This window comes from Xiphophorus hellerii, chromosome 18 (assembly GCF_003331165.1).
Source record: "Xiphophorus hellerii strain 12219 chromosome 18, Xiphophorus_hellerii-4.1, whole genome shotgun sequence".
Lineage (NCBI taxonomy): Eukaryota > Metazoa > Chordata > Actinopteri > Cyprinodontiformes > Poeciliidae > Xiphophorus > Xiphophorus hellerii.
In genome coordinates, this window is record NC_045689.1 from 14,769,593 (window position 1) to 14,795,109 (window position 25,517).

General features: G+C 37.3%; 2 protein-coding genes across 2 annotated transcripts; one reads left to right on the forward strand and one right to left on the reverse strand.

Moving 5' to 3' along the window:
• Window positions 1–822: 822 nt before the first annotated feature.
• srpra (SRP receptor subunit alpha) lies at window positions 823–13,524 on the reverse strand. The gene is made up of 15 exons (XM_032590644.1): window positions 13,423–13,524; window positions 13,171–13,308; window positions 12,776–12,859; window positions 12,469–12,632; window positions 10,158–10,318; window positions 9,920–10,082; window positions 9,641–9,791; window positions 9,427–9,536; window positions 6,181–6,302; window positions 6,002–6,088; window positions 4,255–4,427; window positions 3,766–3,979; window positions 3,024–3,187; window positions 2,524–2,622; window positions 823–2,383 (listed from the first exon to the last, which is right to left on the reverse strand). Exons 2-15 carry the CDS (start codon window positions 13,291–13,293, stop codon window positions 2,255–2,257), a joined length of 1,944 nt encoding a protein of 647 aa, XP_032446535.1. The 5' UTR covers window positions 13,294–13,308; window positions 13,423–13,524; the 3' UTR covers window positions 823–2,254.
• Window positions 13,525–14,540: 1,016 nt separating this feature from the next.
• Window positions 14,541–19,981, forward strand: tirap (toll-interleukin 1 receptor (TIR) domain containing adaptor protein). The gene is made up of 3 exons (XM_032590648.1): window positions 14,541–14,743; window positions 18,774–19,355; window positions 19,675–19,981. Exons 1-3 carry the CDS (start codon window positions 14,737–14,739, stop codon window positions 19,785–19,787), a joined length of 702 nt encoding a protein of 233 aa, XP_032446539.1. The 5' UTR covers window positions 14,541–14,736; the 3' UTR covers window positions 19,788–19,981.
• Window positions 19,982–25,517: the final 5,536 nt, after the last annotated feature.

A 25,517-nucleotide genomic window follows, 5' to 3' on the forward strand; every position in this document is an offset into this window, starting at 1 on the left:
ATATATATATATATATATATATATATATATAATCTTTTTTTCTCTCAGCAGACTGTAAGACTTTTGAAATTTGTTTCTTTTACAGCTTGTGCTGGATCTAGTTCACTAAGTGCTATCTTGTCTAATATTTTATTAGATGTTGGGTGAGCTTAAAGCTGTCAGTATTTCCCCAATGCTCATTTTATTTCATTTTAAATGAGTTGAGATAAATCTGTCAATGCCAAAAACCTCAAACCCCCATTTCCCAACATTTAAATGCTGTAGAAATCCTGGTGTTTGGGGGGAAACTAAATGCTGGTGCGTTTAGCATGCAACTATACTCAGAGGACAGACTGGTATGTTCTCACCTCAGACTTGACAAAGCTCATAGCTCTGCAAATTAAATATGCATTAAAAAAATGCATCACCTTGAAGTACCTTCCCGGTATTTGCTCCAAGGCACAACATGCGCTCCTGACTGAAAACAAGCCTTGCGTTGATGGATTGAATCTGTCACGCTGAACTCAGTTACCAGAATAATTAAGGAAAGGGACGGAGAATATAATTTCTCCAGAAAATATGACAAGTAAATGAGACTGTGTTACATAAAAAGGTCAGGAGGGTTCTCATAATAGCCCCTTTGCTTAAACAAGTGTTCTTTGTCAGCTTTTTTATGTATTTTTAAAACCTGCATGTGTTTCTGGTGTAGTATTTATAAGAACTATTTTAAAAATAAAGCTTTTGGTATCCCACTCTTCTCATTTGTAACACTGAGGATCACTGCTTGGCGCTTACTTTCATTTGGTAAAAGTAACAAGAGAAAGTTTCATTCTCCAGACCAACTAAGCATATAGCAGCTTTATTAAGAAATGTTTACAATCATAAATTAGTTCAAAATGCCAGTATGACCCTTGATTTTCTCGTATTGCACTACCACACCTGAAAAGGATGGTCTAAAGATCTTCAAAATTAGATTTACTCTGAAAAAGTAAGGGAAAATAAAATAAAGGGGTACCATAACTTTGATAGAAAAGACTGACAGACAAAAACAAATTCATCGTGCCACATTACCACAAACGTCAGTGTATTTTATCAGATTTTTATGTGATGTTGCAGTCAATATGTTTTAAGTTTTAGAAAAATGGTGTGAGAATGTGTAAACATGTTTTTGGTGCTCTCAGATGAGACCTACATACAAAAACCTGTTTGGCAGAAACTAACACTGTATACACACGCTGAACACACCATCTTCACAGTAAAACATGGTAATGGCAGCATCATGCTGGGCAGAAGCTTTACTTCAGCAGGGACAAGGAGTCCTGATCTACATTAACATTTGGTATCAAGACTTGATACCAAATGTCTTTTTTCAGATTCAAGCTCTGAAAAAAGCTTGAATCTGTAAATATGGAAAGGCTAGTTTTACTTCTTCCGTGCAGGTTTCTCAATTTTTATAATAATAATTTTGAAGACCTACGTAATTTTTCTTTTTCTTCATAATCCTAAATTCCTCTCTCACATAAAACCTGAGTAAAATATATTGAGGTTTGTGGTTTTAATGTGAAAAAATTTAATGACTATAAATACTCTTCCTGTACAAAGTAAATTGTGAATTTGGGGGATGTAAAAATCTCTAAAAGATGGTTTTAATTACAAAACATCCAAATGAAACAAAGACAGCACTGTTGTTCATTTATGATTTAGATGTACTGTTCTGATTTATAGAGAATCACAATTAAGACTTCTCGATCCATAGTTTATTTAGCTTCTTTTAAGCAGTTTAGTTTACCTGTTAACCTGCATAAATGCTGATTTTAACTCCAGCTGGTAGGTAATCATCCTTGTAATGTATTAACCAAGATATCCAAAGAGAGAGGCACTACGGTTGCTGAGCGTTCCTTGGGAACAGGAAACCCAATTTCCATAAAGTGGAGATAACTGAGGGACAAAATACACAAGTTCTGCTGTGTGAACCAGCAAACCGGTGATCCAACCAAGGTCCAGTTAAAATGCCATGTTAGTTGATCTGAAATACACTATTTTGGCCCAAAAAAATAAATAATTATTCAAAAGGAAGGCTCCAGTGGATTAAAATGGAAAACTTTCTCTTGAAGTGCACCATCTGTCCGTCGCTCGAGTTTATTTAATGCAAGGTTGGGTGGGCAGGACACGAGCATGAAAGGGTGGGCTTGAACATCTCATGGCAGCGTCGCAAATGGTACCGCTGGTTTCTTCAGAAACCCGATGAATATTCAGCAGAGCGTGCAGCCGCTTGTTAAGCCTTCATCAGGGCGCCGACTACGGCGCGGGCGTTGAGGCTGCGCAGGTCGTTGTAGGTCTGCCCCGTGCCCACGAACACGATCGGCTGGCCTGTGATGTAAGTCATGGAGATGGCTGCACCAACCTGTGAGGGAGGAAGGAGACTCATGAGGGGCTATTGGCTTTCCAAATGCAAATTATTTATAAGACCGGAATCAACTGGAAAACCTGTTCAAGTGCAGTACAAGGGGGTGTGAAATAACGAAAAAAAAAAAGGATAGATACCTTGTCATCAATAGTGTCAAACTTTGTGAGAACGATTCCGTCAATGAGGCGAGGCTTGTCAGACATAGAGTGGTCCGCCAGAGCCTGATTAAATTTCACCTGACGACACAAACAGGAGAACACTGAAATATTCAGCTGAAATCTGAGGCCGACAGGTGGAGGGGGGAAGAAATGCATAAAATCATCTTTTCAACCATAGAGGAAAAACAGAGTGTGGAGGAAGAGGAAGCAACACATCTGCATCAACAAAAAACTAGTTTCCATGAAGCAGCAGGTAAGTAGAGCGATGCTGACCTCTGGTGGCCAGAATAAACATCAGATATTTAATCAAAACCAAGGAACAGTGGAAGACGCACATGAACATCTCCGAATAACCTCAGAATTTTTATTATCACCTAATAATAATAAACAGGACAGAGTCATCTCATATTAATTCATCTATTTCATCACCCAACTGAAAATATAGAAACCAAACTTTATAACTTAATCAGGGGTCTTACCAGCTGGTCAACCGCTTCATTGCCCACCAGAGCCTCTCCAACAAACAGAACTAAGTCAGGCATGTTGACAGCAATAAGTTTGGCCAGAGCCGTCATTAGAGGGGCGTTGTCCTGCATTCGCCCAGCAGTGTCCACCAGAACCACATCAAATGTCTGGTTCCGAGCTTGGGAGGGAAGGGGAGAAGACAAACATCGATAGTTAGATTGTAATCATAGCCAATACACAGCCTTGTAAAACTATTTATGCCCCTTGAACTTTTCTGCATTTACTACAAAGGCAAACATTAATACATTTTATGGGGATTTTACACAACAGACCCACAACACGAAGCAGCACATATTCTGAAGGAATCTCTCCCAGTTTTGAAGATCTAAAGACTGATTTTTTATTTCTTGTAAAATGGCTCAAGCTCAGTCTATTTGCGTTTTGCAGGCTTTGTCTTTATTCTGTTGATTCTGCCCATTTCTTACATTTCTGAAAGTCTTCTGCAGTTGACTTCGAGTGCTTCTGCAATTTTCACTAAAAACATTCAGCTTACAGGGCTCACAAAGCTTTTTCACAGGAACAGCAAAAAATCTTGTTTTACTTGAACTTCATTATGCGCTTCATCTGTGCAGGTCTGTCACAGAAAATCTCTCATACACTGAGGTATCTTATTACAACCAGACAAACTGTGAAAAAAGGTTGCAAATACTTTTGCAAAGCATTGAAAATGGCCCAAAGAGGAAAGATTTCTCCTACCGTAGGCAATGGCCTCCATTGCAATTCCAGCTGCGTCTTTCCCGTAGCCCTTCTCATAGAGCTGGACGACCGGGCGACCTCCGTGCTTCTCTGGGGGGTGAAGAGAGTTCAGGCGGCGCTGATGGGTACGAAGCTGCTCCACCGCGCCCGCACGAAATGTGTCACAAGCTGCGATCAGCACACTGAAACCATTCTCAATCAGCCAGTAGGAGATCTGGACCAAAACAGGGAAAGTGGAACAGAATATGTGAGGAAAAACTGTGTGTGTTGTCCAAATAGTAGGAGGAGGAATATGTGAACAATAAAAAGCATTGAAATAAATGTCAAGGCATATTGTCTCTCTGTGTCACCACTCCACCTGTAAATTTAATACTGTAAAACAATTTTATTCTGTACTAATCTTTGCCACACTTAATAAATGTTTTGAAGTGCCGCCATCAATATCATCAAGCACCAATCGCAAACGGCACCACAGACCATCTAGGTCACCTTTGCTAGGTTGGTAGATTTGCCAACCCCGTTGACGCCACAGAACGTGATGACAAACGGCCTGCGCTGGCTCTGAGCATCCATGACGTCTCTCAGGATGTCCACCCTGCGCTTGGGCTGCAGGATCTGCACCAGGGAGTCCTGCAGGGCCTGCTTCACCGTCGAAGCCACAGCTATGAACACACACAAGCTTCTGTTGGAAACAGATTCTTTGGCACCATTTAGAGAGAAACTATTTCAAATCTAGTAGTCAGAAAAACAACAGATGTACAAAAATGTATATTGATGAGTAGCAATTAATTTATAAAACCATGAGGATGTAATGTCTCTGCAAAGAAAATGTTAGAATGAATAGCATGAAATTAACACTATGATTCAACCACACTTTCAATGTCCATCATTTTTCTGGGTAGTAAAATCCTGAGCATAATGCAATGATACAAACAGCTTCTTTGGGTTTTGGTTTCATCTTATATTAAACTTCAATCTCAACTTCATAGACAAAGATCCACCAACAAGTCAGATTTTGGAAAACGTATCTAAATAAACCATAAACAAGCTAAAATAGATTTCTGTTTACATATCTATTCGCCATAATACATCATTCAGATGCCTTTGCCAAAACCCCAAAGACGGTTTCGGTTGCAATTCAGTTCATTCCAATTAAAAGATCTTTACTTATCCCAAAAGGAGAAAAGATTTCAAGTAGCGGTCAGTGTTGCAAAGAATCTACAGAAGACTATGACTGTTGCTGTATAGCAGTCTAATGACTGTCTTGATATTCCAACAGCTCAATATCTTGGCAGCAAGGACCATATTTCACAGTAGCGTCTCCAGGATGACACCCAGCATTGTTGACTAACACTGCTAATCCACCATGTTTGCTTTTGCTGCTTCTCTTTAAATCTTTGTCTGGCTATGGCCTGAGCAAGAAGATGTTAAGAGTCATGATCATCGGCCATTATGATGGATGGAAGAGATGATTTCAACTTCCTCCTTCTTGCTCTGCTCTTTGGTCTTGCTCTGTACCCATAAAGCCTCTGGGATTCGGGGTCAGAGTTCAGGTATTATTTGAGCTACTGAGATGCTAACTAATCAGCTGCTCCCAGTTATAAACAACAACAAAAAACACTTTGTTACCATGGTTAGGCATAATGAAAATAGTCAGAAAATTAAAAAGTAAGACCAAAAATCTTCCAGCTGCACAGCATCCAAAGCCAAATGGCATAATTGTGCAAAAACACAATGCCTCAACCAGAAAAAATGAGCAAAAGTATGCTAAGAGAACAAAAGTCTACAAAACAACAAAAGCAAATTAAAACTAACAACAGAGCTACACCAACATGCTGACACTATGAGCAACCCAGTTCTTACATACTGTAGGATTACCTAAATCTGCACAGATTTATGTAATAAACTTCAGCTTATGGGTCTAGACTACTAGTGCTGGGTAAAGATCAAACTTTACCCAGACTGGCTGATGATGACCTGCACAAGCTTTTTGTTGCCAAATCTTAAGCTACATATGGGCTACTTTTGTTCAGTGTCTACAAAAGTAAATCCGAATGCAAAACAGAGTAGAAGATTTTTCTTTTGTTTGTTTGAAGGAGAGAAATGCATTGCTACCACTGCTCCCAGGAGATGTCCAGCTCTCAGAAAACACAGCAACCAGATGTAATTCTTTAAAAAGTTGCATCACCAGCGGATCAGGACTGGGTGTGGATTTGAGTGTGGTGAATGCACTTACTGGTAAATGTGCCCATGACTTTGCCCTCCAGTTTCTTGGCCACAGACTCACACAGCTGGGAAGAAATGTCAGCTGCAACATTCTTTGCTAGAGAATCAAAGAAAAAACATGAATGGTAAACTGAAACATCAGATCATCTGGTCTAATTCCAAAAAACAGAAAGGGGCATGCGGTCCTACCAATGAGGTGGTCCTTCATCTTCTCCAGCACTGGCTCCATGTCCTCTCTAGACAGACTCTTGGAGCCCACCAGACCCTTCAGCATCCCAAACATCCCCCCAAAACCACCACTCTTTTTGACACTGAGTGGTGAAAACAAACAAAGGAAAATTAATACATGTTAGATTGATGTTTGACATGAAAAGTTAAGACAGAATCAGAATCAGCTTTAGTGGCTGAGATTATGTGCACAAATGAAATTTGTATATTACATATTAACTCTTGCAGTCTATTGCCTAAGATAGACCTGGTTAAAATCTGGATTGAAACAACCAATACGGATATTTTAGTTTTGACGGAAACATGGTTAAATAAATCCATTACAAACAAAAATATTTCCTTAGAAGGTTACAATGTTTTTCGTTGTGATCGCCTCAAGAAAGGTGGCGGTGTTGCCATCTATGTAAAAAAACAATTTTCATGTCACACTGCTATCTTCTCTATCCATTCCAAAACAATTTGAGTTTCTAGCCTTGAAAATTGAATTCACTAAGGCTCAGAATATCACAGTTATAGGGTGTTATCGACCACCTTCTGCAGGCTGTGATGCACTTCCTAATTTGTACAAATATTTAGCTGACCTAAATAACAATGAATTCGTTTTATTAGATCTAAATCTAGATTGGTTGACAGCATCTTCAGATAGCTTAAAAACTATCTGTGATTCTTTAAACATCACCCAGTTATTTAACTACCCCACCCGACCTAATAACAAATGTCCTCTAAAATCATCTCTCCTAGACTTAATTATGACAAACGCTCCGCATAAATATACGGGGATAGGAGTTTTTGCAAATGACCTTAGTGATCATTGTGCAGTAGGTGCAGTTAGAAATCTTAAGTTACTAAAACCCAAGCCACGTATCTTGTTCAAAAGAGATCTAAAACACTTAAATGAACAAGCTTTTGTTCATGATTTGCTACTTTTTAACTGGAATAGGGTTTCTCTTTTTGATAATGTAGACCTTGCCTAGCAGTATTTTTATGAAGAGTTTTCAAGACTAATAAATAAACATGCTCCTAAACTGTAAAATTAGGGTGAAGGGGAGAAATAATCCTTGGTTTTCACCAGCTACTGGGACTCTGCTTAAACAAAGAGATGCAGCCTGGGCTAGGGCAAGAAAAAACAATACTGAGGAGAGCTGGCTTTGGTTTAGGAAATTGAGGAATAAATGTACCTCATTAATCAAGAAAGCAAAGTCAGACTATTTCCTTGCCGAAATGACAAAAAATTTAAATGATCCAAAGAAATTTTGGAAATCAGTTAAATCAGCTACTGAGCAAGCACCACTGAGTGACTTTCCAAATTTTGTTTGGAAAAAAAGTAAAATGGTGTCTGATAAATTAGAAATTTTAAATTATTTTAATGAGCATTTTATTTCTGTAGGATCTCTATTTGATGATTTAAATTCATTTAGCCAAAATGTAAATACTGATGAACTGTTTTTGAATAATGAGTGTAACTCCACCATTTTTAACTTTTCCCCTATTTGTACAGCTGAGGTTCTCAGAGAACTGAAAAACATAGACACCAGAAAATCAGCGGGGCCAGATAATCTGGATCCTTTTTTCTAAAGTTGGCTGCAGAGTTTATAGCAGAGCCATTATCTCATATTTTTAATCTAAGTCTAATCTCTAACAAAATCCCTAGTGTATGGAAATCAGCATTTGTTTTGCCTCTATTCAAAGGTGGGGAATCATCACAGGTAAACAATTACATACCAATCTCTAAACTATGTATACTAGCAAAAATTTTTGAAAAATTAGTTGCAAATCAATTGAAGAATTTTTTAGATTCTAATTGTGTTTTACAAAATGTACAGTCTGGTTTTAGAAAAAAACATAGCACTGTTACTGCCACTTTAAAGGTTTGTAATGATCTTATCCAGGATCTTGATAACAAAAACCATTGTTGCTTTGTTTATTGATTTATCAAAGGCATTTGACACAGTAAATCACAAGCTTTTAATTGAAATTCTACACAGGATTGGGCTCTCACATCAAGCTACCATGTGGGTAGCTGATTATTTGTCAAACAGAACCCAGAGTTCAATTCTCTGGTGTCACTTCTTCTACTCTCACTATTTTAAATGGCGTACCTCAAGGCTCAGTTCTGGGTCCGCTTTTATTCTCTATTTATAGAAATAACTTGTGTGACAATCTGTCAAATGCTTTTTACCATTTTTATGCTGACGATTTAATAATATACTGCTATTCTGCATCACTATTGCAGGCAATACAGTATTTGCAGTCTGCTTTTAATATAGTTCAAACACGTTTACAAACTCTGAAGTTGGTTTTGAATGTGGACAAGACAAAAGCAATGATTTTCTCACATGCTAGAAAACTACCAGAAACTTCCCTATTGCTTACCACTGCTGTAGGAGCACAAATCGAGTTTGTCAGTAATTATAAATATCTTGGTTTTATTCTAGATAATGAACTCTCTTTTAAAAATCCCATAGCAAATCTACTACGGACATTGAAAATGAAAATTGGGTTTTATTATCGAAATGGATCTTGTTTTACACTCAAAGCTAGAAGAAAATTGGTAGCAGCGACATTCCTGCCACTTTGGATTATGGAGCTGTTTTATATATGAATGCTTCGACCAAATGTCTTCAATCATTAAATACTGTGTATCGTTGCGCTTTAAGATTTATAACCGGTAGTCGACGTCTGACACATCATTGTGATTTGTACGCAAAAGCTGAATGGCCTCCTTTAAGTGTACGGAGAAACAATCATTTAATGATCCTGATGTATAAATCTTTACTCGGTCTAACCCCAGCATATTTATCCACTCTCCTACATAGAACTGTCAGTTCTCGTTCTCTTCGCTCCAATAACATTATTCTTCTGCATGTCCCACGCTTTCGAACAGAAAAAGGGAAGCAGGCACTCAGTGTGTTGGCCCCCACAGCGTGGAATCAGTTGCAGGCTGAACTTAAGATGTCGGAAATGATTTCACTGGACTTATTTCGAGCAGTTCTTAAAGATAGGCAACAAGATTCTATGAAACAGTGTCATTGTTTTTAAATTGTTTTTATTGTTTTATACTTGTGCATATGTATTAATTGTTTTTATCTTGTACCCAGGTTGCTATGTATTGCAATTTTTTTTTGCCCAGGTCCCTCTTGAAAATGAGATCTAGATCTCAACGGGGTTTACCTGGTTAAATAAAGGAAATATAAAAATATATATAACCTTGTCTTGCTGATAACCACTTCGTCTTCTTCCTCCTCCATCTCTTCCTCCTCGCTGGACTCGTAGTCCACAGAAAGCAGGTCACCTTTCATGGAGCTGACCTGCATTTCCTGAAAGACATCCCAGATCTTAGATTGTATCCCCTGTGTGAGTAATGCTGCAGACAATGCTGCACCAAGAAAACCTCTAACGGTTCAGACCAAGGTGAACTTACTGGGTCAAATTGTGCTTCCAGGTTCTTTTGGTCTTCCCCGGAAGAATTCTCTCCGTTCTTGTTGCTGTAGTCCAGGTTCTTGCTGCTGCTGCCTGCGTTCTCCCAAACACGGTTCACTTTCTCCTTTGGTTTTTGGGGCTTTGGGGACTTGCTGTGAGTAGTAAAACCATCATTATGAAAAGAATACAATTAAAATACAAACAACCACTCTGCCTCTTGGTATTGCACTATGCAGTTTGGAGCAGATGAAGTGGAAACTAAAATGATCAGCATCCTCACCTCGGTTTTTCAGTAGGTCCCATCTTGCGCTTGCGGAAGAAATCCTCCCTCTTCTTTTGCATGATCTCCTCAGGAGTTAAGCCTTGGTTACCATTCAAAACATCCTTCTGACCAGAAGGTGGGGTCTTACCTTGATCCCCTTTGGGAGGCTCAACTGCAGGAGCTTGAGAAATAAAATTCAATTACGCTCTGAGACATTCAGATTACGCAAAATGAGCCATTCCAGAAAGTCACTTACCCTCCTTTTTGGTATTTTTATTCTTTTTGCCTCCCTGCTCCTTGGACTTATCTCCACCTTTTGTCTCAATCATTGACTTCACAGTTTTTTGGGATTTCTCGGATTCCTTAAAGGACCGCATGGGGACGGGGCTTCGAGCTTTACTGGTTACCTCCGCCTCTCTTTAGTTAAAACAGAAAATTGAAATCAGAATGTGCAAGGACAAAGCAAATGTTTTGTCATATAGACTATTGCCTATTGGACCCAAGCTACAAAGGGAACCTTCATGTCACAAGACATCAGCCCACTTCAGAAACATCAGTGAAAAATAAGAGGCAAAAACACTGGAAACTGCTCCATTTGTTTGAGTTAACTTCCAGTAAAAGATTCAATGGTTTTCTGTTTTCTGTGCTCAGTGAAACAACAAATTCGCCTCCATTTAATGCATAAACTGCTGTAATAATTGTGCAAAACGCCACATTCAAATAGCAGAATTAGCAGTATTGATAACTGTTAAACTTCATGGCACTTTGAAATGTGACAACAATGCAACAGTGGGATTATATGTGACTGACCAACACAAAGTAGCGATGATTGTGAAGGAAAAGTGTATGATGCCACAGTTGCCTTGCAGCAAAGAATAGGGCCTTTTTACATGGAGTTAGTATGTTCTCCTTGGCTCTGCATGCACTGTCTACTACTCTGGTTCCCTCCAATAATCCACAACTGTAAAAGTCAAGTTAATTAGTCTGTGTACCTGCCTTTCAACAGTCTGAAATCTATAGGACTTTATTTTACAAATACATATCTTAAAAGTGTGGTGTGTGTTTGCTTATAGTCTGATACCCCTATATAAAATCCAATGCAATCAAGTTGCCCATTTTGTAAATGCCATCCAACTGTATCAACACAAATACGGTTGTTCTGTGAAACCTTCGAAGGTTTCTTAGAGAACATTGCTGAACAAACATCATAAAGACAAAGCCCAAACTTTCTGAGACCAAGACCATCTACTTTTTCTCTCACCAGCCGACTGAGATCTACCTCATGACACGAAGGCATAAAAATTGTAACTTAAACTCTATTGACTTATTTTATATGCGAATATACATCAGTTACAGCAGAAATAATAAAGTGATAGAAAACCTAATACAGTTTCTTCATCAGTGAGATTCTGACACTGGGAGCAGGTTACTGGTTTCTCAATCAGAAGCTGGTTGCAAACCTGAGGCCAGCAGGTGTCAGTCAGTTATGGTAGATCTGAAATTTGGTTTGATGACGTCAATATGAGAAGCTACAGACTGATAGGAGGAACCAAAGAGCACTGTAAAGGTAAAGGCAAATCTTCTGAAGTTGGGATATAATAAATTTAATTTCACATAATTATAACGGTAGAAGCCATTACTTAATAAAACACATTTGTCCTGTTTGATATTTGTTGTGAATGACGTATACTCACAAACGAACGAGGTAATTAGTCCAACGTTTAGAAACTACAGCGGCTGTAATGCGCCACAGCAAAGGGAAACAAAGGTAAAATAACCCGAACAGGTGATCAAATCAAAACCATTCGTACCTATGTACTCTCTCTCCCCGTTGCCACGGCAACGGGGAGAGAGATCCCCTTGCGGAGATTACGCTCGCCTTGCGTAATGTCCGCAAGGCGAGCGGAGATTACGTTAAAAACATAACACTCAGTCCGTTACGATATTAGGTTTTCAGGCTTGATATTTATTTCTCGATTATTAATAAGCCTATCATGAACACAGCGGTGATTGAGTAGCTAATTTAAACTCCTGCTCTGCTAGTCAGTCGGTCTTTGATTCACCTTTTTTTTGGTGATGGAACCGAAACGCACTGAATTGCGCAACACCTTGTTGAAACAATAATTACTGAGATTATTCATTTTAACACGCTTTGTTGATTTTTAAAAAAATTATTATTCTTTAATGAAGCTACAAACGTTTAGGATCTTGATAAACCTGTCAGAAGAGGAAGTGCTGGTCTAATGCGTCCTGGCAGCGTTCAGTTTGTCACCTGCTGCTGAGATCGACTAAAAACCTTCCCGCGATCGCTCTACAGCATAACATCATGCACTAGTTTGTGATGGTCTTTCACATAAAATAAAAATAAGGTACAGCAAAGTTAGTTGTTGAAAAGGCACTGTATTAATATCAGGTGTAAAACAAGGCAACTGAGTCATGACATGATGAATAAACTGACATTAGTGCCACACATATAAAAAAAAGGATAGATGTCACATGTGATATGATGCAGGCGCCTCCTCCCAAATATATGAATTGCTTCTAAGTGGTTAAGTTTACTTCCTTACCTTAGAAGTTTCTTGAATCTGTCCTCAAAGTCAAAGGTGTTGTTGAGAAGCTTCAAAGCTCCCTTTTGCTCCAATTCATTCTTATAACGATCCCTGAAGTGAAGCTGGACATCATCTATAAACTTGTCCACATAAGTCAGCGTGAGGATCTTTTGAAAACCCACCTGGTTTGAAGAGGACAAAGGTTGGAGCAAATTTTATCACAATTCATATGGCAATAATAAGCACCAGGCACAATTTAGGCTTCTCTAAATTGTGCCTCTGTCGTGCTTTGTATTACTGTTACTGTTTTCAATTTGAGACTTACCACAAATATCAACTCAAACTCATTGTCCAGTTTGTATTTTAGACTCAAAGCTTCGTGAGTGAAGGAGTTGTTCCCACCACGCTCCTGTTAAAACAAAACCAATGTTGACATGTAATCATGAGCTCTAGATCTGAAGACATATGTTGGGTCTGCAAGGTTTCCAGAAAAATATGAATGTGTTTTAGCAGAAAAGGTGACAATTCTTTATATAAAAAGCAAAATAGTGCACTTTTGCAAAGAAAACTGCGTTTGTTTTTACTCTAATCGTGCTAGCGGCTAGCAGTTGCTATCCGCTAGCACTAGCTTAGCATTAGCTGCCGATTGCAGACTGTCATAAAAAAAAAAAAGACAAGAGACAACAGAGCAATTTCTGCTCTCCGTGTTTGTACCCTCACCTGAAGGATCACTGAGCGGATCAGAGCATTGACTGGCCCGGTGAAAGACTCACTAACCCCGGCTCCCTGAAAACACCACAGCACTATCCCCCCTTTGCTGAAGATGGTGAAGAAATCCAACATCTTGTCAACACGTATCTGGATTTGATCAAGCACACAGACATACAATGTAATAAAAGCACAAAGGAAATACTGTAATAAAAGATTAGCCCCGTTAGCCTACAGTAAAACGATCCGATCTTAACAGCTTACAGTTGAATGTCCGATTAATATCCCACGCGTAAAAAAAAACCCCAACACCGGTGGAAAACTGTTTTAGACACGTCAGATGATCACGGGGGAAGTGACGTTCAGTTCCGGTGTTGCGTCAAGCTGAGTCCCCCCTTCACGTTAGTCTTCTGTGAGTAATTCTCACAAATTGTGGTTTGATTAAAACAAAGTGGAGCAGATGTTCTAAATATAATATAAATATAAACTCGTCTACAACGATTCAGAAAATATAATTAAACGTATTATATGTCAAACACACTTCATTCTTTTGACTGGTATGATTTAACCAATAAATGTGGTAATAATTGGCAACTTACCTTTTCTTTTCTTTGTGTAGATTTCAATTAATGGTCATAAGGAGACATTCTATAACTAAAAACTACAAGTCAATACACGTGGTTAAAATGCAACTATTTTACAAAATTTGTTCTAATATGGTTCATTTTAATACTTAAAAAATATTAGCTTATAACTATTCTGTTTTATATTGGGACTAATCTGGAATTTTTTGACAATTTATATTTTAGCTATATAAATTAATATACAACAGTACTTAAGAATGTAAATCCAGTAAATATAAATTTAGATATTTACAAACTAAGTTATTTCTTTAAAATTGAAATTACTGATGTTTTATGCTCTCTTATTTTTATAGTGCAACAATCGATGTGATGCTTTTTAAGATGAAATTGTTAAAAAGTTGGGTTTTTTTTGCAATGCAACAGGATCTACAAAGAAATAATGAAACCCCCCCCCCCAAAAAAACATCTACTTTGTGATTCATTTCAATTCACACCCGAGACAAAGCTTCCTGTAAATGTGATTTGCATTAAAGTTATAAACTGCGGTTTCCTTTCCCCTCGTGTGAACGTGTCTGGAAGGCTAAATGACATTTAAAAGAGAAAGTGTTTCAGAAGGTTCTTTTTTTATTGTTTTATTGTTTTATTTTGTTTAGCTGATGATGAACAATTTTCAAACCACCACATATATAGAATTTAATACATTTTTACTTTTCTGACTGTTTACTTGGCCTACTTAAGGGTTAACTGCAAAGTCAATGAAGCATAAAGCTAGAACTGACTTTGCATTTGAAAATTTGCTGAATATATTTGGGCGTCTCTTCCAGCAAATTGTAACTTCCTCTTTTTTAGCGTGATGTTAGCTGTCAGTCTGTTTGTTGAGCTATAGTTTCTCTGAGTAACGTGTGTGTCGAATGAAGATTTTGTGAAGTTGCATCAGCTATTTATTTGCTGGAAAGATTTTGGAGAGCTAAACAGACATGATGGTATTAACAACATGCATGGTAAGTTAATGTAGTTCATGTTTCTCATGCTAAGCTTACTTCATCTATTTGATTATTTCTTTCCTTAAAAGGTTGACAACTGCATGGGTTCTACAAGTTGTTGTTTTTGATTTTTTAAAAAAAGAAAAGAAAATCAGAAGGTTTTGTATGGACAACTTCTCCTTTAGCAAGGCAGCGAGGGATTTATAAGAACAAGTATGGATTCAGTTGAGAAAACTGAAACTGTACTGGACTTCACAGAGAACCATCTGTGTGTCCCTGAGTGTATGTTGCACCGAGCTACTTACATAATATTAAGTCCAAGGTGAGTTTTATGTGCTAGAGTGTGCTCAAACATATCATAGTCTGGACATATCATTTAGAACAGGGGTGTCAAACTCCAGTCCTCAAGGGCCGGTATCCTGCAACTTTTAGATGTGCCTCTGCTGCACCACACCTGAACAGAATAATTAGGTCATTAGCAAGGCTCTGGAGAACTGATCTACACAAGGAGGAGGTAATTAAGCCATTTCATTCCAGAGTTTTGTGCCTGTGGTACATCTAAAAACTGCAGGACAGTGGCCCTTGAGGACTGGAGTTTGACACCTGTGATTTAGAAGAACAGAGTATTCAGGAGTTCAACCTAATCTTCTTTTAACAGCATTCACAGTTGGTTTCAAAAGCTTACACACCCCTGCTAAGATGTGGCATCTCACAAAAGTGAATACTTGCCTCACACTTGTTTAATGTCTTTTTTAAATATGTATATTTTTCATGGGACACCACTAAAAATATGACACCCAAGTACAATGTAAAGAAGTCAGTAGACAGCTTGCATAACCATATAAATTTGATGCTCCGTCAAAATAATTTAACACACAGCCATTAAAGTCCAAACTGCTGGCAACAAAAGTGAGCAGACCCGCTAGTGAAAAAGTCCAGATTGTGCCCAAATAGCAATTTTCCTTCGCAGGTGTAATATGTCTCGTTAGTGTGACATGGTCACAAGTGTGAATGAGCAGCAGGTGAGTTAAATTTGGTATTGTTGCTTGATTCTTTCTCATACTGGTCACTGGACTTTTAATATGGCACCACAAGGCAAACAGTTCGCTGAGTATCTGAAACAGAAATCATTTTTGCCATATATAAAGATGGCCTGGGCTAAAAGAAGATTGCCAAAACTCTGAAAATGAGCAGCAGTACGGTGGCTAAGACCGGTTGCCCTCAGAACAGGCCATGTCATGGTCGACCGAAGAAGTTAAGTGCACATATTCAGCCTCTTACCAAAGTTGTCTTTTGAAAATTGACATACAGTTGAGATCTGAAGTCAATAAGTGAATATAAAAACACATACATGTCTGACTATCTGAAGTTAAATCAGACTAAACTTCTATTTTATGTTAGAATTACCAACATTATTTCTCTTTTAATATCAATATCTCAATATCAACCAATATTGATATTGAGAGAATATTAATATTATTTAGTGAAGTGTATTATTATTTAGTGTCTTAAAAACTAAAGGTTTACACAACTACAAATAATCCACAATAAAGTCCACAAACTGTTTACATAAGTTAACATTGATTATTCAAACCCTGTCTTGTGGTCTGGCGAGACTGAGGTAAACTTGGTTCAGATAGTGTCAGGGGCAACTAGGTGAGATGCGTGTTATATGAGGAATCAAGCACAGTGGTGTGAATGTCAATTTTTTGAGGCTACGTGAACTACGGAGCTTCCGTAAGGATACCACGCTGAAGCAGAGTACGTTCTCTTCCTTTCAGAAACCTATCCTGAAGTGACCATTGCCTTGCTAAAGAAAGGAAAGAAAAGGAGGTATGGCCAAGAAGGTCTCCAAAGCTAAATCCTAATGAGTATCTACAGAACAGTATGTACAGAGTACAACGTTTCTGACATCCACCAGCTTTGGACAGTCACCACAGATGAATGAAAGAGAAGTAATAAACTCTCAATCTGTAGAGTGCTTTAGAGTGGTTTGATTGTGTCACTGACATGATGAAATCACTTAAAAAGATGAACTAGTAATAGTAGTGTAAGATTAAAAAAAACAGGGTAGGCAAGAATAAGCTTTGCTTTGGCCTATTCCTTTTTTGGTAAACTGTGGGTTTGTTTATTGTTGGGGTTTTTTTGTCTTTTGTTGTTTCCTGTGTTTAATGTGGACAATTTACCAAAATAAAGTGATTGATTGAACTACTGTGCTTTCATTCCATGTGCACAAAAGCTTTTAATAAAAAAATATTTTTCTATAAATGCAGTTTCAGTATCGGTATCACTGATTTCCTCTGTAGTAACTAGGTCAAACTTAGTGCCATCTTGTGACGTAATTGAGATAAGTTGAATTGTAAAGAACTAAGGCAGAACACACAGAAGCAGAAGAAGATTTGAGTGATTTGTCTGCAGTTTTGGAAGAAGAAGTCATACAGTGATGAAGAAGAGGGAGCTGGTTCTACTGAAGAACACAACCCTATTTTTTAAGCATCATAGCTCAGGAAGCAAAGATGACCCCAATGTTTCTGAGAAAGAAGGATCCAACAGTGAAAGGTTGGAGCTGCACATCTGTCACCTCCAAATCACTGAATGGATTCGAAGGCATCAGTCCACTTGGTGTACTGATGTTGCGTTGATGTTGATGTTGCTGATAATCCCTCTACTGTACAAGATTATACCATAGAAATATTATACAGTTATCAGAAGTAGAAAAATCAAACTTAAGACCTGGAATAAGAAGAATGGGAAGGCTGCAATAAATGAATGCCATAATCAGAATATTCTTATGTTGGAACGCAGGCAGGTCTTCAACCAGTTACTGTATAGTGACTAGATTATTCGAATTAATCCATAGTTAAAGATGAATAACAATTATATTCATGGATATTCATAATCAGTCAGTGATTTGGAGGCGACAGATGTGTAGCTCCAACACTTCACTGTGGAGTCATCTTTGCTTCCTGAATTATATGGCTCATAAAAATTCCTTCACTAGGACCAGCTACATCTGGCCATCCTGGCCATGCAAGAAAAAAAAAAAGAAAACTTTGGGCACAATTTTAATATTTTTGACTCATGTGGTGTAATTACTTTTGTTCATAAACATTAATGGCTGTTAATGTTTAGACATTAATGACTGTATCATGAATAATACAATAGTAATAATAATAATAATAATAATAATAATAATAATAAGGGGATTCAAGCTGTACACCATACAGTATCTCCAGTGTTGTCCCATGAAAATATATAATAAAACATTTACAAAAGTGGGAGCAGTGTACTCACTTTTGTGAGGTATTGTACCAAGATCTTGTGATGCAGAAATAGAAAACCATGGAAAAACGTATAAATGAATCTCCTGTTTATCCTGTTCAGCTCAACAGACAAATGAATCAGGGCAAAAATATGAAACATTGTAGAGTTGCATTCTCTTGGCTACATAAGTGTGCACATACACTATATTATTTTGTTGTAGAACCTAAGCATTCAGTTGCCAGATTTATCCCCAAGGCTATCAGATTGTGAGGTCATCTCTTGCCCAGAGCCCTCTTCAGGTGACCTCATGGATTTTCTGTCACATTTATTTCTGCACCCTGGCAGTACTACTGTGAAAGTTGAATTTTTTCCTAGTGAAGCCATCTTTTTGTGTATATGGTGGAAATTTAAAATGTTCTTCTGTGCAAAATAAGTTGCCACAGTTACTTTGGACTTTTAACTTTTGTCTTAGATAGCTTTGAGCTGTGAGTTTCTGGAGCTTTTTACATCGATGTGTGTTTACTGTTAAAAGAAAAAGACTGTGTGACGCTGTGAAACTTGAATTGATCAGAGCAATGAACAATTTATATATATATATATATATACATCTGAGGCATACAGATAAGGGAAAAGGGTGTATGTACTTATGCAACATTTTTTACTTAGTCCAATTTCACTTCTTATTTTTGAGCCACTGTTAAAATGTGTTTCCCCTTCAAGATTAACATAGATGAATATAAGTGACCAAGTCCTAAATGCATTTTTTATGCTTTTTTTTTTTCAGGGTGGTTCCTAAAACTTTTAAAATCTGGAACACAAAACAAGAACAGCAAAGCAGGCGAAAAATCAGCAGGGGGTGCTAGCTTCGAATCTAAATCATCTTCATCTGCATCATCAGAGGGAACCTCTGTTGCAAAACCACAGCAGTTAAAGACTGCTCTGAGTTCAGAGCTGAGATGGAAACGGAAATATGACGTGTTTGTGTGCCACAGCTTTGCCCAGAAAGACACTGAGGAGGCTGAACGCCTGGTTTCGTTCCTTGAGACTCCACCCCGCAGCCTCAGGTGCTTCCTATGGCACAGGGACTCATGTCCAGGAGGTGCTATATCCACAGAGTTCTGCAAGGCCCTGGAAAGCAGTCACATTCGGGCTCTGCTCATCACTCCCAGCTTTGTGCAGGATGATTGGTGCAGTTACATGATGCACCAGACCCTGGCAGAGAGACCCATGTCCAATACGATGATACCCCTTCTTCTTGACTTGGCCCACTCTCAGTACCCACAGGAACTGAGGTTCTACTACTACATTGATCTGAGCAGGGATCCTGACTATGGCTTCAATGTTGTCAATAAGACTGTACAAAGTTGTAAGTACACAAATTAAGGTATTTGGCAGTCAATATGCCCCTCAACAAGCCCCCTTTACTTTGAATATCAAAATTGAAATGGCCTTGATAAGTAACCTTCACACGTAAAGGAAGCCCTCAGAGTTTTATCAGAGGACATTAGTGAAAACAAACTTTTTATGGCATATGTTATGATAAACATCGAGTCTTCTTGGTGTTGAATTACATTCACCCAATTGTTGCTTGTTGTCAGAAAAGTAAGGAACATAGATTATACATGCATTATATTGCATGCTTTGGTAGAAGAGATCTTTGTCTGATAACCTTTTTTTTTTCTTAGATTTGGAGAAGTTGATTCAAAGTGAAGAGGAACTGAACCTCAGCTTGGGTGACTCAAGCTGTGCATCAGATGGAAGAGACGACACGCAAGAAAGCAACATGATGTCAGTGTAAAAGCTGACATCAGATGGTGTAAATCTCAAGACTTCTCACCACTAGAAGGGATGCAGCAGAGAGATAAAAGCATCAGAGAGATTTGCTGTGACCAAGACTAAAATATACAGTACAGACCAAAAGTTTGGACACACCTTTAAATTCAATAAGTTTCCTTTATTTTCATGACTATTGACATTGTAGATTCACACTGAAGGCATCAAAACTATGAATAACACATGTGGAAATATGCACTAAGTGTAAAACAACTGAAAATACCCCTTATATTCTTGTTTCTTCAAAGTAGCAACCTTTTGCTGTGATTACTGCTTTGCACACACTCTGCATTTTCTTGATGAGCTTCAAGAGGTAGTCACCTGAAATGGTTTTCACTTCATAGGTGTGCCCTGTCAGGTTAATAAGTGGGATTTCTTGCCTTATAAATAGTCATGAAAATAAAGAAAACCCATTGAATTAGAAGGTGCGTCCAAACTTTTGGTCTGTACTGTATATACATGTGGTGCACTAAACACACTGCTGCTGATGACTAAACCCACATTACTGATACTTTTGGCCACTTCCTGCAGGGTTTTGAAAAGCTGTTTCGCTCTAGTGACTTTTTTAGTCATACTGGGTGGTGTTTTCAAGATGTTTTCACACTTCAACAGAAATTCATCTGTGCAGAGCATTGTAACTTCTTTTCTTTGTCAGATCTAAAAAATGTTGTTTGAACACGAAGCACCCACCCATAACAAATTCCTTTAAAAATATAATCCACCTTTATTCTTGGCCGGAAGTTAGAGAAAAGGTTAGGCATAGAAATATATTTAAAAAATAGGTCCTCAGACTCATCTCACTGAAATATTTATCAGATTTTCATGTTTAACGTGGCATTGATTTTTTTTTGAGAAGTGAATGTTGAATATTTTTGTCTGTTTAAATGTTACATTTTCTCTGTGCATCATTAGCGACTTGCACAACTTTCGTGGTGATACACCCAAAAGACAACAGGAAGCAGCAGAAAGCAGAAGTAGTAAGGTCATGTGAAGTTGGTCTGTAGTTAAAAAAACAACAAAAAATATAAGAAGACGGAAGGAAACTGGGATCAGTGAAGATATAGCTAAACAAAAGAAGCTATAAAAAAACAAAGAGCTGATTAAAACACAGTAATAACTCAAACCACATAGTTGGAATCAAAATTATTCACATCTACTGCAAATTACAGTAGGTTTATTGGCATAACATACATTCAAGAACACAAATATCTTAAGATAAACTATTATTTCAAGTGTTTTTTTTTTCTAAATTAATACTAGTGCATTTCATATACAGCTCTTGAATTCTTTGGGGAGTAGTAATATGCATCCTAAAGTTCAGGCATTCAGCCTTTCACCTTTTCATATGTGTAGAACTGTGCTGATTAAAGTCTCAGTGGTTGTTGCTATCAAGTCTTGCTGCAGCTCTTTTGAAGTTAGTTGAGAATTTTTGACCAGTTGTCTCCTCAGAAATCAAGGAAAACCCTTGATAGAATTGTCCTTAACCTCAAACTTATAAACTAATTATATCTTTGGGAACATTACAACCTTTTTCTGTGTTTTAGTTTCACTTATCTTGTTTGTTTGCCAATTCTTTTGACTTGGCCTTATTTCTAACTCAAATGAAGTCCTCAATTGGTTAATGAATGTATGCTCTTGTACAATTAGGGGGGTTGAAAATTTGAAACTGCAGAAGTCATTAAAAAAAGGGTTTAGTGCTAAATTTGGATAATGTTTTAACAATATTAATGGTTTTCAACAAACTGTTCTTGTGATTTTTTTTATTGAAAAACCAGTCAGCAATTTTGAACTATCAATAAACCTGACCTGCAATGAAGTGTTTGCAACTGTAAATGCCAGAACACAGACCCAAAGTCAGTAGGCTCATGCAGTCATCGAAATGACTGAACACCTATTGACAATGATTAATAATTTTGCTAAAGTCCAACATTATGAAAAATGGAGCTTGTCTTAATTTTTCAAGTCAGATAGTCTAAGGATCTTTAAGGATCACCAAATGTCCTAGACAGCACCCTCTTTTCTTGTCAGGACGGGTATCATTATGGGAAGTAGTAAATGGTCTCTATTTGTATAGCGCTTTATCAAGTTCAAAGGACCTCAGAGGGTTTTACACTACATTCAGTTATTTACCCATTCATGCATACATTCACATATTGATGGTGGTGTGCTACATTGCTGAAAGAAGCAACTGCTGATAGAAGCGACTGTTAACATTTGCTTATTTAAATATACAATATCAAGTAGCCTTATCATTGAGTCAAACGGATTATTAGGGAAGTGTTGTTTATAATGTGGGCAGAGCGTTCTGTATTTCCCCACATGGCTTGTGCTGCTTCCATGTCCTGGATTTTATTGATGCTGTCTAATCCTATCCACTTGCCAATCCCCCTAAACAACAGCAGACATTTAGATCCACAATAAAAGGGCCCCCTATAATCACCCTATTTTATGGTGAGCCAGCATTTTAATGGTGAAAATGTAAGTAATCGCCAAAAGGCACAGATGCTCTCAAGGGCTTTTATAAATCCTATGACACACGCATACAACACACACACGCACGCACACACCCACGCACACCCCAGCACACAGTGAATTTGAGTGGTTACAAAATAGGAATACAACTTTGACATTTCAAAGGACAAACAACTTCTAAAAGCAACTTTGAGGCAATCTTTACACCACTCACAGTCATATCAAGCTCTTCACCTGGATGAAAAGAATACAATCATTAATTCACTGAAATAAAATTTACATCTAGATGAAAAAAAAGAAAACTCTGACTGAGAATAATTTTATGAGACCCTTCAAGTCTCCCTTTTTTTCTTTAGAAGTTTTTTATCCTCAAAACATTCCTTTAACTTAAACTTAAACTTAAACTTACAAATGTTAAAAGCTTACACAAATATGATATCATTAGAAATGTTACTGAATATGATAAAAGCCTTTTAATCTCTAAACAGCATGGATTTATTATATCATAGCATCAAACTCTACTCCATTTGTGGCACATTCTCTATGTCATTTGAATGGATTTAAAGCTTTCGGTTGGTATTATTGTTAGATTAAGCGTTTAGGGTTAGGCTAAAAGCAAAGGGCATGGCATCATCTCTTCCCGGTGCATGGCATGCTGTGAAATGCTTTAAGCACAAAATGTGACGTAATGACATGCAGCCTAACTTGATGTTTTAATATTCATAAGACCAACCCAAAGTGTGCAACTTAGCAGCTTTGTGGAACAAGACTCCACATGTAAATAAGGTTATTGAACTCTCCTTACAACTTACCTCCTACCTTTGCAAGTTTTGCTCTGCTTGTTATAAAATCTACACAATGGTCAGTAATATCAAAAAATTTATGAGGAAATATTGTGTCAAAACATGGGATGGTTGTACATTCTTTTAGTTGAATGAATGTACCTTCTTTTTTGTTTCTACTCTTGATGGAGTTATGACTTAGGACTTTTTGTGCTTGTTTCATTTTTTGTTACACAAATGATCTCTTTTATGGTAAAGTATCTTGTGACTTATCTGTTAAAGGTGTTCCATCAGTAAACCTTTTCTTGCTTTACATCTCAAAGTTATGTAAAGCACTTTGATGTGATGTAAAGCAAGTTCTGCACAAACTGCAGAAGTTTTAGAAAAGCTAATAACTGACATCGTAACCGCTTTGTGTATTTTAGGTCTTTACCCTCTATTTTCTTCCAGTCATAGTTCTTCCTTACTTCAGGGGCTCTTCTGTTTGGATTAAAATGTATTGTACTAACTGTTAACCTGAACCTGTCATAAAATGCTAAATAATATATTTCTGCCTGAATTTTATCGATTTAAAATTGACTGAAATGTTAAAGGTTTTTGTTGTGAAAAGCTGTTGTTTCTTTTTAAGGAAGAGTATCAACTGTACTGAGGTAGACTAAAACATGCAACATTAACAGAACTTTCAAACACTTTTGCTGTTGGAATATACATTAAAATTGTACAATATTCAGAGTGGGAAAGTCCCTATCGTCTTGTGTGAGAAGTTCACTGTGAGCAAGACGGAAAGCAGGTGCACAAGTTTCCTGTAGACTACTGGACGCCAAATCAGTGAGGCCATAGATAATGAGGGAGATTTTCAGTTCGTGATAAACATTAATTTCCACAATGAGCAAGTTCAGACGTGAGTAGAAAATGCCGTAGGGTTCATTCAAAAGCAGCTTAGATAATTCACTGAATCAGTAAATTGTCAGATGCATTATCGATCATCATCTGAGATCCGAGTATGGTTTTGTGTTTAAATTATTTTGGGTTGTAATTATTATTAAGTTTTGTCACAAGGTTATAAAGAATATTAGCTTTTTTTTTTTTGCTTTGGAATATATTATTCTTTGTTGTAATCAGTTGTTAAATTACTAGTTTAGGTCCTTAACCTAAATTTAGTAGATTACCTTGTATTCTGTTTAGTTCCCCTGCACACTCGTTGATTCTCCCAAGTTTCCAGTTCTTGTCACCTTCCTGCTGTATAGTATTCTGAACCTAATCACTTTACTCAGTTACTGAATGTCTGTGAATACCTCCTGAGAAGTTAAAAACTAAATTCATTACTCACCAGATCCTTCCATTTACTTGATTTGCTGCTTTGCTTTTCTTTTGTGTTCTTGTTGTTCGTGTATTTGAATCTTATACAGTTCAAAAGATGAGTTTAGTTCAGGCATGACTAAATCCAAGAGACAGTTGGAACTCTTAAAATGACTTTTTTTGTGGGGGACATTCAATAATCATGCAATTTTGTCCTGCCAGCACAGGCACCGAAAGCAGATGGAGCCTTTTTTTTTTTTTTTTAAAAAGTGAAAGTCTTTCGATGTTAACAGAATCTTAAAAAGGAAAATATTTGGTACAACCAAAGTTTTTATTCTTTATTATGCATGCATATTTGTGATTTTGCTTTAATTCCATGGTCTACTCACAAAATTAGGAGATTGTTATACTTTATTTTAACAAGACAAATGTGTGTGACGATTTTATGTTTTGGATCTATAACAGCTCCTCTTTCTATAAAAGGGGAGCTTTCCATTTAGTTCATTCTTACCTATTCTCTTATTGATTGGCATGGGTCACTTTCAGTCAGGAATATGAATTGCTTACCAAGTATTCCTAAAAAAGTGATTAAAATTGCTGGCATCTCTCTTGACAATCTTGGTGATCAGTACTGATGCCAGCCATTCACTTTGGGCCTTGTTACTTTACTATAATATATTTTCTATCTTTTTCTTATTTTCTTATGTTTAAGAGATCTGAAATGTTGCCGCCATATTCTATCAAAGGATTTTTCCACACTACAGGGCCATCTTCACAGCAGCCATCACTTGGGAGCACTTTCTGTGTGCTCCTAATCAAAACAATTATAGAATTGACAAAGTTTTTTTTTTCTTTGAAAGGTCAACTTAACCTTCTTGGTTGACATTTGAATGTTCCCATTGTGAACAATTAACCTGTTTCCACTACGGAACAGTGAGGAAAAGGTTGCAATAAAACAGTTGTATCCCTTATTTTTGCTAATCTTGATCCCTTACAATTAAGAAAGAGATGTTATAATACACATAAAGTATACAACAGAAATATAGAGGCTTCACTTTTCTTTTCTGTGAAGCTTTGCACTTTACCTTACTATTTTTCACTTTTAATTTCCAATTCCCTGAATTTGCAGTATTTAATTGTTC